The sequence below is a fragment of the Manduca sexta genome, unplaced genomic scaffold, assembly GCF_014839805.1.
Source record: "Manduca sexta isolate Smith_Timp_Sample1 unplaced genomic scaffold, JHU_Msex_v1.0 HiC_scaffold_2721, whole genome shotgun sequence".
Taxonomy (NCBI): Eukaryota; Metazoa; Arthropoda; class Insecta; order Lepidoptera; family Sphingidae; genus Manduca; species Manduca sexta.
Genome location: NW_023593714.1, coordinates 1 through 20,506, shown reverse-complemented (window position 1 = coordinate 20,506; position 20,506 = coordinate 1). Strand labels below are relative to the sequence as shown.

The following is a 20,506-nucleotide window of genomic DNA, read 5'->3' as shown; positions in this document are numbered from 1 at the left end:
AAATAATATTATCAAATTTTGTTAGGCAGTTAATAAAACCAACTGTTTTATAACAATTTAATACTAGGATACATAAAATATTAACATGGTTAAATTAATGTGTCATTTTCACAGCTGCAAGTCTTCGACTCAAATAAAGATGGCAGATTACAACTGTCTGAAATGGCAAAGTAAGTACATTACTTAAGTTTTTATTGCCCATTTAACTTCAAGTAGAGTTAAAAGTTAACCTTTCCGATTTTCACAATCGGAATTCAGTTTTAAGATGAATTAAGTGGCTTACTTTCTTATAACAAAAATAAACTGCAATTAGTCGAAATTAACCGATAATACCCAACAAAATCTCAAACCCTAAAGAAATAAATAGGTGTACAGTTGTGTAAACTAAAACACGAGAGAGATACATAAAAAGTAATAAGTAATTCAGAAAAAGTCTTTTAGCTTCCTATTTCTAAACGTATTTTTAGCATCGCAGATGTCTAACTCGGGTATCTTTGTATTAAGATCAATGTAAGTGTTGCATATTCTGGCTAATGGGTGATGTAGGTCGGTCGGTTCTGTGCCGTATTTGTATTAAACAGTTAATGTATATAGCATTTTATTTATTATCATTTATGTGGAAGCATTCATTAAAGTGTGACTTTTGTATTTGGTTGACTTATATATATGGCGAATTGCACTTAATCAGTTGTGAAACTGGTCCTAATTGCACAATCGTTGATTTCTCATCTCTACCAGTGACCGTCCAGAGCCGAAGTTGGAAACCCGTTAGTGGGTTGCTCTTAGCATGTCCACTTATTTGAAAGGTTGCGAGCGCCTAAAGCTCTCACCCAAAAGTCGGATGTGGTTGTATAAGCTGGCCCTTGTCAGGCTAACAAACGTTGGGCATTTTTTAATGCTTTGAATGATGAGACGAGCTCGCCGTTCGCCTGATGGTAAGCGATACGCCCGCCCATAAACAGTAGAAACACCATCCAATACCTTGAATTACAAAGTATTGTTTGGTATTCCACAACGCTCGTCATCCTGAGACGTGAGATGTTAAGTCTTATTATGTCCAGTGGTAACACTGGCTAAAATGGCGAAAGGCCCTAAATGTTACTTTATTTATTTTTATTTAATTGGACCGGCTCATAAAGCCAATTACACCAATTACAAAACGTTACGTATTTTATTCCTCAATAATTGATCTTTCTTTTCCCTCATTTGATAAAAATATTTTTGTTAAATTTTATACATTGGAACCCTGATCAGCTTACATAGGTATCGGTGAAGGAGAGTAAATATCGGAATTTCTATTTTAATCTCGGCCTCGCCCCGGGATCAACTTAATTAAATTTCAAAACTTCCAATATTATCTTATTTTCGTAACTCTAAACAGCTCTCGCTTTTGATCCATCGCCGCGTATAGTCTAGTTGTGGACGATTTTGCTGTTTATGTAAATTCTGAATAATATTGCGATTTAGAATTTAAAAAATAACAAACAAAGTATGTAGGCAATGTATATATTCGCTTTCCATTCATTTTTATATATATAAGAGAACCAGCCAATGTTCAACTAGATTTCAGCATGCTACATCATCAGCATCATTCGAGAACATTTATGCAAAACGTAGAAAGAATTGACAGTGAATTAGCGGTTCATTAATCGACGGTCAATATTATATATCGAACTATGCACAGTGAATATCAAACATTGCCTTGAGAAAGGAACAATCAGTTATCATCAGTTTTGTTTTCTATCATCTTCATCAATCACACTAAGGGCTTCGACACGTTAAAAATACGCCATGTTCATAGACGCCATGTGACGTTTTTTCCCTGAACTACTGATTTTCTGTCTCTTAATATGTAATTTTGACTTCTGAGTAGGTATTGGAACGTATTTACAATATATTAATTTTCTATTATATTAATATTTCAGACTCCTTCCCGTTAAAGAGAACTTCCTTTGCCGTCAAGTGTTCAAGGTGAGTGACACGTAATTTCCCGCCAATTGGTACGGTATCCATCTTGTAGACACACCTCATCTTACGTTCCATTCCATTTACAAAATCCTGTACAACCAACATTATAAAATATAAAGTTAAAAAATACCACAAAAAACATTGTGTAAATAATTTAATCGTCTGTATATAAATAATTCACAATAATGCAATAAATACTTAATAATTATTACTAGACGAGTACCTACCCTCTAAAGAATTTAAAACATTTTAATCTCATCAATACCAGTCTATAATACTTGCATAAACCTGTAGCTTAAATGTAACGAATTATCTCTATCGATGGCGCTAAGTGCCACAAGTTATTGATTATAATATTAATTACCCTTTGTGATCGCAAGTCCTTGTTTTGTAATAAAATAATTATTTACTACATTAAATCAATAATATTAGCTAAAATAAAATTACTAATAAAACCCTTGTTTTATAAATTCATTAGGTACCTATATCATAAACAATGAAAACCTAATGATTTCTTATGTTTACACTAATGTTAGACATTAAAATAAAACTATTTACGGATTTGGATTGAACTGACAGCCCGCCCCGTGACCATGAAGGCTGCAATCTTCAAAACGTCGGAAGAAAATAATAATATAAATAACCTCGAATAATCCGTAAATAATTTTATTTGAAAACCCTTTAATAATTTTATCATCGGAATAACTCAATATCCTGTTTAAATAATTATTTTAACTATTTTGCACACCGGATTACGCTTGCATGATCACTTATGTTTTGTGTCACTTCCATTTCCTGTATTATTTTGCTTACTTTAGAACAATCATTAATATTTTATAGTGCTAATATAAATTTACGATAAATAATTAGATTACGTTTATTCCTCGTTTATCGCACTTAATATAATATTAGTACATAATTAGGCAAAACTAGACAGAAATAAATAACATGCATTCATAATTTATTTCATTTTTTTTCTATATGCGATAAGCGATGAAATACGGGTAAAATAATGAAATAATAAAATATTTAATTGGTTTATTGTACCTACAATGAAATATTGCCACGTAAGCTATTGTAGTTACTTAGGGTATCCGTCCATCAACCAATACCATTAACTGTTCAGACACAAGTCTTAAAACGAAGCAATTCAGATTGTCCATAATTTGAGGGAAAACTTAGTTATTATTTTAAATGTAAACAATTTATATGTTATGATGAAAAATTAAAGTAATAACATATTGCTTTTGAATTTCATGTTTTGTTTTTATTTAGCAGTGAATATTTCACCATTGAGCCGTTACTCCCAAGTTACTTCCGAATTTAAAGCAATTAAAAAAAATCGCACATAGCTAATTATCTCCTTTTTTATGAAGACTTGGCTTAGGCCTTATTGTACTGAATCTCATTGAAAGCACTATTAATGACGAGGCTGTATGGGTTAGAACCCTTTGCCTTCCCAATAATAAAGGGAAAATCAAAATTAAAAAAGAAAAAAATTCCTTTTATTAAAAACATTACGCACATAGCATGACTACGTGGTGATATTTAAATTGATAAATAACAAAAATACAATAGTACTAGCTGCAAAAGCATGACATCTATCATTTATTTGCCTGTTTATCTGTCTGTCTGTCCTAACACTGACGCTTATGTTCCGCACCCGCACACATAGGAGGGCATAGAGGTGAGTCCTCACGGCATTTGTTTAATAATGATACTACATATTACTGATTAATGGCTTACTATACTGTCGTGCTAAGCGCAAAAGCGGTATGTCACGGAAACCTTATTTCGGGTTAATCGAAAATTTATAAACATAGTTTTGTATGTAAAACTGAGATGGAGAAACTTTTTTTTAACAAGTTCTAAAGAAGATACCGTTATTTAGATAAGTTTATTGATGGGTATTTCTTTAAGCTATCTGACGACATAAAAATCAAGATTTTGTTTTTTTTTTGAGATACCGCTTTTGAACTTAGCACGGCAGTATAGATTAACTTAACCGCCACCGTCAGATCTATAGGTAAAATAGACCAATCAGAACAGTTAGTTTCACTTGCATACAGGTTGATTAGTTATTGCCATTAACGTCTAGCTCTGGAATTTATTAGAATTCGTCGTAAGATAATTACTTTGCGAACTGTATAAACACTATGTACCGTAGGTAGACCAAGGCCATGGCTACCGCCGTCAGCCGCATCAGTGATACGGAGCCCTTCTTGGCCCATACGTAGATTAAACTAAGGCGCCCAAAAGTTCGCATTGCCATGAAGAGCCCCCAACAAATTTACATATAGGGCCCCTCTGGAGCAAGCTACGCTACTGATCTACATTATTTCATATAAGTAAATAAGGTAAATAGGAATGTAAATATGAAAAGGGATGGTAACGATTATGTTCAAATAATCTAATCACACGTACAAACATTACTGTTATCGATTGATAAAAATAAATTTCTTAAAAATAATCGGGATTTTACTATCAATTTGGCGGATCCACCTGTAAAAATACTTGTAAGATAATTGTTATCCCTATTTATAAGTACATCACTATTTACACCGTTTTACCTTACCGAAATTTGTAAAACCCATAAAATATTAATTCGATAACGATCTTAACATTTTCTATTATCGCAATATTTCAAAATAAGTAGTGATAATTCTGTATCATTATTAAACAAATTTTAATATAAATAAACACTCAATTTAGGCACAATATGCCTCGTAGTTTATAATTGAAACATAAATAATGTAAAATAGATATACTATTATAAATGACGACCTTTGATGATAAATTAATAATGTAGTACGTAGTAAAATTTTGACAAACTTCAATAAAACAGAAGTGAGTTTAAGTAAATTAGTAATGTAGATTAGATAGGTATTTACAATAGACGATGACTTTTAATGTTCAGTAGTTAACTATTTCTATCCGTGGTGAAAAGTGAAATCTTCCGAAAGAAAAACCCAACACATCGAATTGGTACTAATATGCATTTAAATGCAGTCTGCAAATCGTTCTAATGATAATTAGAGTCTACATAAGAGGAAGCTGACAGGAAACGAGTTATATGGACCCTTTACCACTGATATCTATATATACTTTATAGTGGCTGTACTTAACCTTATTTATACGGGCCACAAAAACGTCTTAGTTATAACGCCACAGGCCACAACCTTAATTCCAAAGAGGTTGTAACACTACGTTACACTTAATTCATTGACCTACATAAATGTCTAAACTGTAATTAAAATTTAAAATGTAATTTATTTTATAAAACAATTTATTATTAACTAAAGATGATATTCTTATAGGGTTAACATACTATTGAAGTACATTTGGTAATTTATTTAGTGATCCACTGTGGGTCATGTGCGCCACTTTTATAAACTTCCCGAGCCGTAGACAGAGAATAACTGGCCTATAACATAAATAAGTCGAACAGAGGTAATACCTCTGACTTGCAGAAAACCAACATAAAGTGGCAGCTTCCCTTTACATGTCATATAGTCAACGAGCAATTTGAATCCCCAAACATCCCCTACTCTACTAATTCCAACTATTCCAAATCCAGCATACATGACTACAAAAACATCTTCGCGTTTATCCCTACTCTTTTTATGCCGGCATAATTAATATTCTAGGACTATGTATGAGTTATCAGATAAACCATATTCGTCTCTGCGCACAACGGCCCGACCTACTACGGGCTAAGTGCGAAAAACGGAGGTACTCGACATAGAACAACATAGAACATAAACCTGGTTACCGACCTATGTATGAAAATACATCATTATTTATATTAAACAATTTCAATTGTTTTTATAACGTCCGTTGTTTATTCTCACAGGGCGCCACCAAACTGACGAAGGATGATATCGAAAGGGTATTTTCGCTTTACGACAGGGTAAGCGATATATTTAATAATTAGGTGTTAACCGCAACTGCGCTTGTGTGGATGATTAAAATTCCGTTGTGTCCTTTCATGGGTTATAAAGTATATTTAAATCAAGGCATGGTTTCTCTGTAGACCAAATTCCATCCTAATTAGTTTAGTTGTTTTTATTAATTTCTAAGAATCATATAAACATCATCACAATTTGAACATTTGTGAAAAAGAAGTAAGATTAATCACTTTTTCTAGTTACTTACTTATTCTAAATAAGGACAACGGTCGAAGGAAGTGGAAACACTATTTATCAAAGAAAATGTGAAAATATTTATTACCGATAACGTTATGTTGATATAATTCTAGGATAACAACGGGTCCATCGAAAACGAAGAACTTCGTGGATTCCTTAAAGATCTTCTGGAACTCGTCAAAAAGGTAGGAATATGGAAAAATATTATCGTTGTTGTACTGATTTATTATGTAATGTAAAAAAAAATATGACAATATTACAAAAAGAAAAACTTATATGACGGCTTTATCCCCGAAGGGCTAGGCAGATGTATAACTTCAGCACCTGCTTTTCACCAAGCCTGTTCCGTCCTACGATATCATAGGGAGCGAGACCATCACCATATCGGGCACACATTCCATGCTTAAAGAAGAAAAATCCAATATCAATTCACCGACTCGGGATTTGCACCCAAGACCCTCAGAGCGAAAGTCATACCGCGCTCGAAATACAATATGCCGGCGAGACATATACAAAGAAAATATTTAGTTAAATATAATAGTTTATTTGTTTTTAGGGATAAGTATATAAAAATATTGGAAAGCTTACGAATTTGAAGAAGCCATTGTGACGACAGCAACTATCAGTATCATCATTCTCTTATCAACGACAATGTATACATAATGATTATATTAGGAAATGCGAAAGTGACTCAGAAATGTTTTTTACCGTTCAACTTTAGTAATAAAGAAAACAATAGCATCCTTAGTACTTCTCATTATAATAAAAATACTTTAACTTCGTTATCAATTTGTTATTTTTCCAACAAATTAATTATTACATCAGTTCACGCCGGTTACTGTACTAGGCTCCAAGCTCGTCTCGCAGTAGGTATACCAAATTAGAATTAACAATACATTTCCATTCATTCAACCAAATCCGTTTCACATCAACATTATTGGTAAAAAATAAATATACAGGGTCATTTTAACATTGCGTTACTAAATGAAACCACACTCGTCTACACTTTGCTGACGTTTCTCCAAAAATCATCCAGTAATAACGAATATTTATACCAAAAATCTTGGTTTTAGTTTCCTGATTTTTTGATCATTTTGTAGTTTAATGCGAATATGGCGTGTGCGTGAGTGTATTTCTGACTAAAAATATGATGCTGCCGCTGCGACGTATTATCTTAGAGTAGTAGTAATGGCATTAAAGCGCGCAAAATTAAAATTACTTTTTATTATTATTTATTTTGTTCGAAACTTACACTATTCTACTTTACATCTTCGGCTCAAATAACTTTAATTGTAAAGTATTATTTTCAAGTAGATAATTATGTGGTTTCATTTAGTAACGCGATGTCAAAATGACCCTGTATATAAACATAAGCTTATTAAAAATACTTATATGCAATTGCGTGGTTGTTTACATGCTCCCTAAATAAAACACATTATACTTAAAATCCCCATTCTAATTCCAGGACTACGACGCCCAAGATCTGCTGGAGTTTGAGGAGACGATACTCCAAGGAGTGGAGTACAGCAGCGAAGGAAAGATAAGTAGGAAGCAACTCACCATGATATTATTGGCCCTAGCGAAGCACAACCAGGAAGAAGAACCAACAACACCATAAGCCAGCATAAGAGATATCGCCACTCCGTCCCGACGTCCGAACGAATTTGTATAGACGAGATCTGAAGCGGTTAAGAGGCAACTGAGGTATAGAATTGGATATTTTTCTTGGAGACCTTAAACAGATAGACATAGAGTTCTATTTCTTCTAAGGTGATATACTCTCGTTTTGCAATTATGGACGTTCTAATCAATGTTTCTAGTTCTACATCTTTCATAGTCTTAAAGGTAATTAAGGTATTTTTTGACTGTCATACCTATACGGCTATCAAAGCAGTCCTTCGTTTAGAACACCTGGTATTGCAAAAAGACGGATTCGCGCCTGTTCACGGATTAGAGCAAACTATACAAAGATAAGTATTGTCGCTCTCTGGCGCAAAACTTAAGCATTTTTTTAAGATTTCACAAAGTTAAGCAGTTTTAACAATGCTAGAGACAGTGGTGTATTAATAGGGCGGCGTGAGGGACAAAATTCTACAAGCCCCGGCTTTAAGGGATCCCGAAAAGTTAAATTTACAACTTTTTGGCCTAAAAAAAGTACAGATTTTTCATGTAAGGAAGGGCCTTATTCAATAACATGTCACGAGACTTTGAAGATATACTGACGTCACTGGCTATATGCATTTGAATTTAGACTGTACTCATGAGAAGTAAATTATACTCAAACTATGTAGACCAACTCCCTTTAAAACCTTCAATCATGTTTCGATTAAGTATTGAGGTCAAATTATCCACATAATAAAATATCTCAGTTGCCTCTTCATTCGAGTTGACTGCTTAAAATCCGACGTAGTGTTACAGTGATGAAGTTTTCCCAAATTGCATATAAAATAAACACCAATATTACGGTAAAGAAGTTAATTCAAATATCTTTGTAAACTTAGGCTAGGCGGTCTGTAAAATCTAAGTATTGTCAATCAGAAAAACAATTTGTTTAAGACTTCGAGCGCCTTCAAATTGCGCTTGCGCAAAATTATTGCTTTGATTGATTTATTCTTGCTCATTTGTAATTGTATAGATAGCGATTGAAATCAATAGAAATCAGCCTTGATAGAGTTTACTTTCAGTATAGGAACGGTTTTTCTTTTTTTTAACACTAGGTTATCCAGAAGTTACGGATTTCTTCCGTACTCGCTGGTAAAAACCGTTCTGCCGACTAAACCCCGCCATTGTAACTCTTTCCCAAATATCGAAGGTAGCGAGATATGCAAGTCGACGTTTGGAAGGCAATTATTTTTTCCATATTTTTTCCTTTTTTCCTGCATCATTTGATCTAGGTTTTGTAATTCTAGAACAATTTTAACAACATTAGACTATATCTTTATAAAATAAAATGTTGAATTGTTACGAATTTTCATATTAAAATCATAACTTTAAAGCACTCTACTCAAAAAAATACAGATTGTCGCTTAAATATTATTGGCTTTCAAGCGTTGTAGTGCATGCAACCACAATCCTCGCAACTTTCAGTGTACAAGTGGAGAGATCCTAATGAGTATAACAATGTGTTTGCAAAACTCTATCACTGTAACTACGTCGTAATAAAGTTGAGATAAACTGTCGTGATTCTAAATGACATCTAGAATAAGCTTATTCGAATCATGACCCTTTATCTCAAACCTCGGTTAGGTGCTTTAAGTTTTTACTGAAACCTATTTGATTTCGTCATTGATGGCTGTGTTAAGCACATTGTAATATAATCTGACGGGTGTTAATTTTTTTTATGCTTAGAAAATCAAATTCATGTCAAGCCAAAGTGATTGCCAAATATTTAAAACTAGCTATGTAATAGCAACAATTTAGATTCCGGAGATTATGCGTGTGATGAAATATTAGCAAAAATACATTTCCATTTTTTTATGATTAAGTCACGAATAAATCTTGTCTACACTCATGGCTCAATTGACTGACATAATATTCCTAATTCACTGTGCTTAATATTTCTATAAAATTCTCCAAAATATTCTTAAAAATAAAGTTTTTGACGCACCTTAGACTATTTTCATAATGTCCTTTAAATGAAAAATACAGTAGATTTTGAATATTAAACAAATCCTACATATCATTCCGAAATGATTTTCCCAAGAAATTAAAACATAATATTTTAATAGAAGTTTAAAATGGGAACACCGTAAATTATAAAAAACTCCTGGCATTAACAATTTTTTTTTCTATTTCTTTGTTATATTTTTTCCAGCTTGTTTCATACAAAAACCTTTTTAATCTTTATCAATTAAATACAGTGTCGTCTTCTTTCATTCCTTCCTTTTTCTATTTTTATGCAAAAAATATTACTAATGTACAAAAAGTATATCGAGTATCAGGCCTAATAGCTAAAGACCGGATGTTATTGAATATTTTTCGTAATATTATATTAAAAAAATCTTTATGTCGTACTGCTTAAGTTCAAATTTGAAAATAAGATAACACTATAATGTGGGTCTCCCTTAGGTATTCAACATGACATGACGCCTTCCCATAATGATCATTTGACCAAGATGTCCGGTCTTCAGAAACGAAATCATCTAAACAATGTACATAGGTTGTGATGCTTCGCGTCATTCGTACTTAGAAACCTGAAATGCATTAGTAAATCGATGTGCTTTAGATCTTTCTAATAAATGTCTTCGCTTCAAAATTGTTCGTAGGTGTCTTATGTGATCGTCTGCAGAGGAAATTAAAAAGATATTATAAATCGGAATACATTTCTTAAGTATCAAATTATTTTAAATTGGTGACATTTTGTTTTGATGACATTATCAAGCACTTATCATGTTAAAATATCGGATAAAATACTATTTTAATATAAGTATAGTAAGCTACCAAAATAGTCAATAGATGATTAAAAAAAAGAATATTTTCCACCTGAAATAGAATGCAGCAAAAAACGTAGCAGAGTGGACGATCACCCTAACAACAAACTAATTTATTTTCGAATCGATATTTTTATTATTTCGTTTAGATCGTAAGGTATATCTCGATGTTAATTTAAATGTGAACGTAATCCTTCGGTGTGTAGCGGCCTTTTCGTGTTTATTCGTTTGTCTATGGATAGCATAAAATCTGTGTTGTGATGAAATAGTTAGCTTTAATGGAAGTACCTAATGTATTTTAACAATATTCACAAGATCTGTGTTTGGGATTCGGTCAACTTTTAATAAAATTAAAGTTGTTTGTATTTTACTTTTTACAGTTTCTAAACGTTTGTTTTGTTAACGTTATTTCGTCAGTATTGAAATTACGTTTCATTAAAGTCGATTTTAACTAGTAAGGTACTAGTTAAGTATTCTCTGTTGTTTTAAATAAACCAATGTACAAATTTGTGTTAAGTTTGATCTTACTTACTCGTTTGAAAGATGGTATAGAAATGTATATGATTTCAATTATCTATGGTATTGATCTGTCCATTCAAAAAAAATTTTTTTTTCACGATATTATCTATGTTCTATAAATGGAATATCGATACCCAAATGCAGAAACTAAACTGAACAATCAAATATCAGTGAACTAGGTACTTAAGTACCGACAAAACTCCAATTAAGTCATGTTATATAAATGTTATAAATTAATAAAAAAATATATAAAATGGATGTTTAGATATTGATGTATTATTTAATTTTGGGTATAGTTGGAGCTGGCGATGTTTTAAGAAAGTTATGCCTAATTTATTACATACAACCAGTGCGACTTAAAAATACAGTCGAATTGAAAATTTTCTCCTTTTTTTGAAGTCGGTTAAAAATCTACTTCGCTGCCTAATGCCATCCCTCTTCCGCTTTCGTCGATTTTAGTCTACTATCTATGCTTATGTCAGTTGAGCGGTATACTCATCTCGTCATTTAATTGCAAAAAATAAATTCACAAAATTAACTTTTTAACAAGCAGCAACTTGCACAGTTAAATAGGATGGTAATTTTTTGATTCTTCGAATACTAATGTACCCAAAATATAAAACCATTTAATTGCCTCTTTAGAACTACAGGTGAATTCGTGTGTATTTCAAAGCTTGCAATAGAAATGCTGATTTTTGCCCTGAGTTGCCCTGTTTTGGAACTTATGCCCGATATGATGATAAACTCATGCCCTATCACATCGTGGGACAAATTAGTTCCAAGAAACTTTGCAGTATTCACTATCAATTTTATTATATTCGGGTTACGCAGTTTATCTGATCATGCGCTAACTCCAACTAAACCTGAAAATCATTGTAAAAGAAACAACATAGTAAATAGTCGATATTGCTTAAATATTTATTAAGTCAAGAGATGTTAATCAAGTAAAGGCAAAATTTAAATTTCATATTCTTTACTTACAACAAATAAAATTTGTAGGTAGGTACTTAACCTATAATGCCTAACACCTTTAGAATTACTTACATACGAAACGTCGGTGATGCATTCGATTTGAATCCATGGAGTTTGTCCATTTTAAATTTTTGTGGATTATAAATCAACTTTAACGGTTTTTTGCACTTGCGAAGGTGCGTCATAGTAATTCTAAAGGTGTGAAACATTGGTCCCTTCCTGTACATTCTTTTGCAATAAACATTAGAATTGTCTATGACTACGTTGTCTATGTTGTTTCTTCAGCGATGTATAGTTGTTCGATGTCTAAGTTCGATGTTTCCAACGCCTGGCACTATGTGTTAATGTTAAGATTGAAATACGATATTTGTTATAAAATGTTTATATTTGTACGTGTTGTTTTATTACCTGCTACTAATACTGGCTCACTGAATTTGACCACAAAAGTATGCAAAAAACAAAAAAATCATATGGACAATTATGTACTAAGCCTTGTTACACAAGTTAGTCCATTGAAAAGTTACATTTGGGGTTGCGTTTTTTAGAGGACGCAATTTTATTTTTTTGAAGTGTAGGGGGGGTCAGTCTAAAGCTAAAACCAAGTTTGTGGGGTCGCCACCCTTGTCCCACGGCCGCCATCTTGAAAATAGGGGTTGAAATGGTTTTACGATGTATCTCTTAAACTATTTATCTGACAAAAAAAATGTATAATCACTTTTGTTGCAAATTAAATTCTCTACAACTTTGGTTTAGTAACTTTTGTCGTAAAACTATAAATAAAAAAGTTATAAGCGAAAATGTTAAGAAATTCAATGTTAAGCAATGTCCATTGCAACGTCATCAGAACGTGTGTTTATAAGGTTCATAATACTCTTTTTTATACTCATTAATACCCAAATACCCAAGGGATCATTAGGGAACCAAAGAACATCTGCCTGCTATTATTATTATTATTATTTCTAACCTCTCTTATTGTAAGAATAGCTGATAATATTGTGTTTAAGTTGTCCTAAGTAAGTTTTTCATTAGCATTTTGACTTTTAAAAGTCTTTTAAAAGTCAAAATGCTAATAAAAAGTAGTTTTCACTAAAGTTAAAATCGTGTCTAAAATCATTCGAAATCGTCTGCAGAATTAAAAACAGAATAAAATACATTCGCACGTACAGAAATATGTAGCACAACTAAAAGATATAAGTTGAACGACAACTTCAACACAATATTATCAGCTATTCACAATATTATTGCAACATACGTGCTCTTAGAAAGTAAAAGTCGTTTTAATTGGTCTTTACCTGTTGACGTCGAAGGAGGCCCTCCTCCTTACATATATTCAATAAGTTGTTAATAAAACTAGTAACTTATTCAAAGCAATTTATTTCTAAACAAATTGACAGAGATTGCCAATCCGTTGCCTCGCGTCATTTAAGTAAATCGTCATATTAATTTTAACAACGTCGTTTATAAAAATCGTGTATTTATGGACGTCCCCAAACCATAAGGTGGTAGTAGTATCCTCTTCCAACAGCGGATTTGAATTTAACAGTGACATTGTTCAGGCCAATGCCTCCGGAGATCATCCAAGCGGTCGGCCTCTGGGAGAATTCTCCTTGTTCGTGCGCCTGCACTGCGGTGATCCTTGTGGTACTGTTGCCGTTGAAGGAGACAGTTTCGGTTTGGACCTCATTGGCCCTACCGCCCCGGTATACGATAGATCTGGAAATAAAGTGGAAATTAGGCAAGTGTTCAAGAGCAGAAATGTAAAAAGCGATGGTTACAATAAAAAGTTTAAGCTAAGAACAATTATAATGGCACGAGAAGGCGTGTGGCACTGCCAATTTAAAACGAATCAGTTGTTCGAAAGTTGATAAGAAAATCAAGTTGTTTTTTCGAATTTTGTTAGAATTGTTTCTATCCTACCGTAAAACCTACCGCGGTAACCTCCTTTAATGAGGAAAGGAAAGGAAAGGAAAGGAAAGGAAAGGAAAGGAAAGGAAAGGTAAGGAAAGGAAAGGAAAGGAAAGGAAAGGAAAGGAAAGGAAAAGGAAAGGAAAGGAAAGGAAAGGAAAGGAAAGGAAAGGAAAGGAAAGGAAAGGAAAGGAAAGGAAAGGAAAGGAAAGGAAAGGAAAGGAAAGGAAAGGAAAGGAAAGGAAAGGAAAGGAAAGGAAAGGAAAGGAAAGGAAAGGAAAGGAAAGGAAAGGAAAGGAAAGGAAAGGAAAGGAAAGGAAAGGAAAGGAAAGGAAAAGGAAAGGAAAAGGAAAAGAAAGGAAAGGGAAAGGAAAGGAAAGGAAAGGAAAGGAAAGGAAAGGAAAGGAAAGGAAAGGAAAGGAAAGGGAAAGGAAAGGAAAGGAAAGGAAAGGAAAGGAAAGGAAAGGAAAGGAAAGGAAAGGAAAGGAAAGGAAAGGAAAGGAAAAGGAAAGGAAAGGAAAGGAAAGGAAAGGAAAAGGAAAAGGAAAGGAAAGGAAAGGAAAGGAAAGGAAAGGAAAGGAAAGGAAAAGGAAAGGAAAGGAAAGGAAAGGAAAGGGAGAAGGAGAAGGGGAAGGAAAGGAAAGGGAGAAGGGGAAGGAGAAGGAGAAGGAGAAGGAGAAGGAAGGTGCTCAGTAGACGAAGCCACAAGCAATAAGACTGGCTAGCACAACGGCTCAGTAAATATGATTAATGCTTAATTATTCTAACCATAATGCTGTCTTTGTTTACTCTTACTGAATGACGACAGCATGAGGTATCGTCGGTCGTTTAGCGCTAAACATGTTGAGTGAATTGTAAGTGAGGTCTTTAATCTATCACAAAATGTTTTTCAGAAAACTATATTACTAAAAAAGATTTTTTCGCCTTAGAGAAAAATGATACAAGAATATCGATTGACAACAGATTATCCCTCGCCAGTCGACACAATTATGGCGGTCTGGCTAACGTGTATTTCGAACAGTTTACTCGGACCACTGTTTTAAGTTTTGGCGTATCTAGGCTACAAATATCCAATAGCAAATATCTATAAAGTTTTAGGTTCTTTAGTAGTGAGAAATGTTTTTCACACAAACGAGACCGCGAGCATTACCTAGTCTATTGTAATTGAATTAACTATACCTCTGCAAAAGAGTGTCTCCGACAGCGATGAATCCAGCGTTAAAGCTAGACCTCGCAGCGGACGTCTTCACCGAGGCAGCATTAGCTCCAAGAACCGCGAGCACCAAGAAGATCAGTGTTTTCATCTGAAATTGTTGGTAGTCATAAATAAACACACCTAGCAACATTGTTCTGACCCAATAAAAGAATTCTATAGTGATATTCACTTATGGGTTAAAATCGCAAATTAGATGGTTTATATATTCACTAGTCTATAAAGCAATTATAGCACTAGTCTATAGAGCAACACCAGAGTTTCTTGCCTGTTCTTCTCTGGTGAGAACTGCTTTCTGAACTTGTGGTAGAGTTAATATTCACGGAATCTAAATAATGTATAACATTTTACGGATTCAAATAATTCATTTCATTTCATTTAAAAAAAAATAGTAATAAATACTTGTGAACTCACCTTTCTTGCAATTGGTTACGTCTGTACAGTAAAGTAAGCACTGAATTATAATAAACTCTTCCATACCTGAAACAATATATAGTGGGACCGTTTCCGTTATGCTATGCTTATGTTATCGATGATTCAGACTGGATGATAATCTAAGAAGTATATCTTTTATTGGTTTTAATTAAATAATTTTTTGTTTTGCATAAAAATATGGCGTGTTGAAAAAATAGTTATATTATACAGGATCATTTTTACATTGCGTTACTAAATGAAGCCACATATTCGTCTTCGCCTTTTGACGAATGTTTTCACAAAAAATCCTGGTTTTAGTTTTCTATTTCTTGATCATTTTGTAGTTTTATGCGAGCATGGCGTGTGTGTGGGTGTATTTCTGAATGAAAGTATGATGTTAACACTGCGATGAATTCTCTTAGAGTAGTAGGTAGTTATGGCTTTAGAGCGCGTAAAAATAAAATTACTTTTTGTTAATATTTATTTTGTACGAAACTTATCCTTTTTTATTTTACATCTAAAGCTCAAGTAACTTATTGCAGAGTTATTTCCACGTAGATACGCATGTGGTTTTATTTAGTAACGCGATGTCAAAATGACCCAGTCTGTGTAGGAAAAGGGTAGACTGAGATGGAAGTAGCACCCACGGTTTACAAAATAGATTAACCATTCCATATGAGTTAGCTACCCATTTCCAGGCAACTTAATTTTTCTATGTGCACATGGGTTTATCCAGAGGGAACAAGGGCAGCATGTTTATTCCAGGGAAGGTTTTTCACGGGAGTACGGCTACCTCGTAAAAATATATACCTACACATATTCTAAAAACTTTACACTGCAAGAGGTAAAAGGTATATAAGGTGTAAATCCTCTATAATATCCCACGTAATATGTCATGTTCCGGGACCAGACTGTGTATATTCTATTTCAAACAGGCCGGCATAATTGCGTTAACTATCAGGGGATAATCATCTCTCATCAGGCACTATCTGGACCCCACACCACTTACCATCAGGTGCAGGGGGGTCTCTTTGCCGTCCCCGTATAATAAAGGGCTTTCACAGCATCTTAGTCCGTTTACGTTTATAAATCCCCCTGTCCTTATCCCACCAATGAGGCTTGTGGAGTCACCGCAACACGTTCACCTCATACGCATTCAACAAGTCTCATTCTCTTTCTCACACGGTATTTTGACAATGCGTAACAAAGACGTAATGCACCGCTTCGCGTTTAAGACGAATAGAAATTGGCATACAGTATATCATTCTACACTTCACAAAGATAACGTAAAACGCCGCGTTAAGAGCTTCCACTGTCATAGTGAGTAAGACCCAAAGCAGGAAATTGTATAAAAAATCGTAACGTACTCATTTAAAAAAAAATAAAATTCCGTTTTTCCGTCTGTCAAATACAGTTTGAATTTGGAATCATGATTAATACCCATTGTTACCGCGGTAAGGTTAGATTACGCCATTACGAGTCCCAGAAGGGTTGAGCCGGTAAGCTAAACATGTACGTAACTGGCAGGGCGTGAGACTCACGTATCGTAATCACATATTTTAAAATTTTACTGATTCACGTTAGCTTGTGTAATCTTGTTATCTATACTACTATATAAATCTGAAGAGTTTTTTTGTTTGAACGCTCCAATTTCAGAAATTAACGGTTCGATATAAAAAAAAATAATTGTGTTGGATAGCAATAGTTGGGACAAAAATAAAAATGCTGCAAAAACCGGGAAATTTACTACTTTTATGAGCTTCCGTTGCACACGCTGCGTAAACGGTTAAATTATGCAACATGAATGTATGACGGAATTGTACCTCTTAAAAAATCCAAAAATATATATATAATTTAAAACAAAGATCCCAGCCACATCTGTCTTACTGACAGAACCCGATAAACTCAAAAACTACCCAACGGATTTCGATAAAATTTGGTATGGAGATAGTTTAAGCCCTGGAAATGACATAGGCTACTTTCTATCCCGGGAAAATATATAGCGTAACTTTTATAACGGAAAACTTTATTCCGGAAAACACTATCACGCGGGCGAAGCCGCGGTCAAAAGCTTGTAATTATATACAATATGTTTTCGTCTGATACTCGTTGTTTTTATTTGTATATTTTATTTGTTTATTCATTCTTCCTAGATCATATTATCAAAATTCTCTACAATGAAAAATAATTAAAAAAATAAGGCCTTGCTACTCTATCTAACTTTGAATTAGTTAAAACATTTTAAAAATCTATCTATATACTTACATATTTTTAAGTAAACAGATTTATAGGTAAAAATCTGCAGTCTTTCGCATCTTGGCTTGGTCTTGGGTTTTTAACGACGCTTTAGTTTTCCTCATATCCAAGAGCGTCGCCAGTCGATGGCCCAGTAAAGTAAAATATTAAAACCGCGATAAAATTCGTAAAATAGTTTAATTTAAATATCTAACATTCGCGTAAACTTGAGAAATCATTGAGAGCACATGTTCCTCCCCTACTTCCCCTCTCCCGCTTTACCAATAACATAGAGCAGAACGTAATAGAGCGTACGGATAATTAGGAATGAAATTGGTGAATTCATTCGAGTTTCGACGGACGAGAATGATCGATCAAGCAAGTCAAGGATTTTGGTTGCTTTACATTTGACAACGTTTTTAGAAACTCTAGGTAGGGAGGGCAGCTGACCCTTGGCGACGCCATTGCTTACATCGCTACTTATGAATAAGTATATGCATCTTATGATTTACCGTTATCCAATAACGACCATGTAGTTTTAGCTATATAGGGTTTATTACATTGTTAATTGTACCAATATTACGATATTATATTTTTTATACGCCGTGTATCCTTTGTTGGAGGTCCTTAAACAAATAAAGATTACCAAAATCGTCAACTACCCTATTGTGAAGACTTGGAGCGAAGCCCTTTGTTCCATTAGGGGACATCGGACTTTCCTATTAGGACCTAATGGGTGATAATAATTCACTTCATAGTTGCACCAGCAACAAGGGTCAATTTCTAGATAAATCATGGCCTATGACTTGGCATTATGGTTTTCGACCTTAGTCAGTTCCCTCAAAAAATTATTTATTAACTTAAAAATATCTCAACCAAAAGAACAACCTTTACCACTTATCATATTAAATATAATGACAATAAAAACGATAAATCATTAGACGAGGCATAAATATTATCATGAACAATTAATTAATATATTCTGGTAAAAGTGATTAAGTATAATTCAAAATGATAATAGGATTTACTGATCAATATCAATACGTTTTGAGTTACTGCCTTATACGGCAAAACGCTCACTGCCTATCGCATCATGGGATAGAATACACACGGTGAAAAGTATTCCTGTTTTCTATGGAGACCGGCCTATGTAAGTACCTACTTACTTATATATTTGATAACACCGGCATAATTGTATCAATTTGCAACGAACAATCTGACTGTTCTGTTCCAGATGCAACACCACTTAAAAATAATGATATGAATAAATGATAATAAAAAATATGATATTCCCCCTAAAAAAAACGTCAAAGACACATCAGAGAGGAAGCATTACGTTAGCTATCTCTGTTAGGTCTACATATGTATTAGGGGCGGCTGCGGTCGTAGACTTAGACACTTCAACGTCAGAGGAAGCCCGCAGCCGTCCCAAATGCGCCGAAGAGGGCCACCGCGGAGTTTTAGCTGGTAGGCCGTGCATAGGTTAAGTTGTATATAGGGTTAGGGACTCGGCCCGGCGGTCGCCCGAAGGTCACCATCAAATCCGGGCTGCTCAACGCCGGGCCGTAAGGCACGGTTACCCCAGCATAACCGATCAGTCGCCCCCCACGAAGGCTGGGCGGTAGTAATAAGGCACTTTGTCCGCGAAACCAAAAAAAAAAAAGGTCTACATATGTATGACATGGGCACGATATTAGCTTATCATACACATGTATGCTCTCCCTCGAAGTGTGCAGCCCAAGTCTCAGGAGTCCACCCTCGCCAAGAATAATGGAGTGCGCCGCTCTGCATCTGCGCAGCATAGACTCGCGCAACATCCCCTGAAGCGCGTATGCGCATGCCCAGAGGCGCATGTGTGTTCAATTGCTTTCTTTGGTCAATATTTGCTCCATTTAATGTGGTTTTTAACCGCTAAAATGCATTCAATAGTCTGTTGGTTTTGTGTCCTAAATAACTTTTGTTGCAATTATTTTAACACAAATAGGACGTGCCTATACAACACTAAAATAAACGTCTTTACGTTTAAAGAAGAGGACTCTCTCAATTAAATTGTATCTTAAATATGCCTGAGTAGTTAGTATTGTGGGTGCGGTATGAATACCGCTAAGGACCATAAAGTTTCGGATCCGAATCCGAGGTCGAACAAAGTACATAATATTGTATTTTTCCGATAAGTATTACACCGATGTCTATAATTCTACATTACATTACATCATGGGACGGAATACATGGCGAAAACGGCGCGTTTTTTAACGATTCTGTCTACTCACTATAATGGGTGCGAATATGTGAGTGCAATGTGATGCAAAATGTAACTGTTAAAATTTAACAATTTTGAATATTATTAGCATAATGTTCATAATAATCTGTATTGTTTTACATTCAACTGGACTAATTCGAGAATTACAATAAAATTAGATCTCAGACAAAACGGAGACTAGGAATCAGAAATATAAAATCTATTTTTGATAATTTGACTATTGATCACAATTTACAATTATTTTTGTGTTATAAAGATAACTTCACTTTTGTGTATTGAAAAATTCATCTAAAATCCTTAACTCGATTTCACTCGGTGAGTCGAGTTACAATGAGCACAATCGACTCAATTTGCAACACTAGTTCCAGTTTTTAATCTGTGTATTGTGGAGGCGACCGCGTTGCGTCGTATTGGATTTTTCCGACTTTTATTAGCAAAAAAGCAT

General features: G+C 34.1%; 2 protein-coding genes across 2 annotated transcripts; one reads left to right on the top strand and one right to left on the bottom strand.

Annotated features, from left to right (window-relative positions):
• Positions 1–114: 114 nt before the first annotated feature.
• On the top strand, positions 115–12,426 carry LOC119192387 (calbindin-32-like; the record flags this gene model as incomplete). The annotated part of the gene is given in 5 exon segments (XM_037446201.1): positions 115–170; positions 1,926–1,971; positions 5,822–5,878; positions 6,227–6,298; positions 7,579–12,426. Coding segments are annotated over 5 exon segments (384 nt in total), but the record flags the coding sequence as incomplete, so codon positions are not given.
• Positions 12,427–13,392: 966 nt separating this feature from the next.
• LOC119192386 lies at positions 13,393–15,656 on the bottom strand. The gene is made up of 3 exons (XM_037446200.1): positions 15,567–15,656; positions 15,119–15,243; positions 13,393–13,747 (listed from the first exon to the last, which is right to left on the bottom strand). Exons 2-3 carry the CDS (start codon positions 15,241–15,243, stop codon positions 13,510–13,512), a joined length of 363 nt encoding a protein of 120 aa, XP_037302097.1. The 5' UTR covers positions 15,567–15,656; the 3' UTR covers positions 13,393–13,509.
• Positions 15,657–20,506: the final 4,850 nt, after the last annotated feature.

Coding starts and splice junctions, on each gene's coding strand:
- LOC119192386 (XM_037446200.1), bottom strand. CDS start 15,243: ATGAAAACACTGATCTTCTTGGTGCTCGCGGTTCTTGGAGCTAATGCT. Junction 13,748..15,118: donor GGAGACACTCTTTTGCAGAG/GTATAGTTAATT, acceptor CTTTATTTCCAG/ATCTATCGTATACCGGGGCG.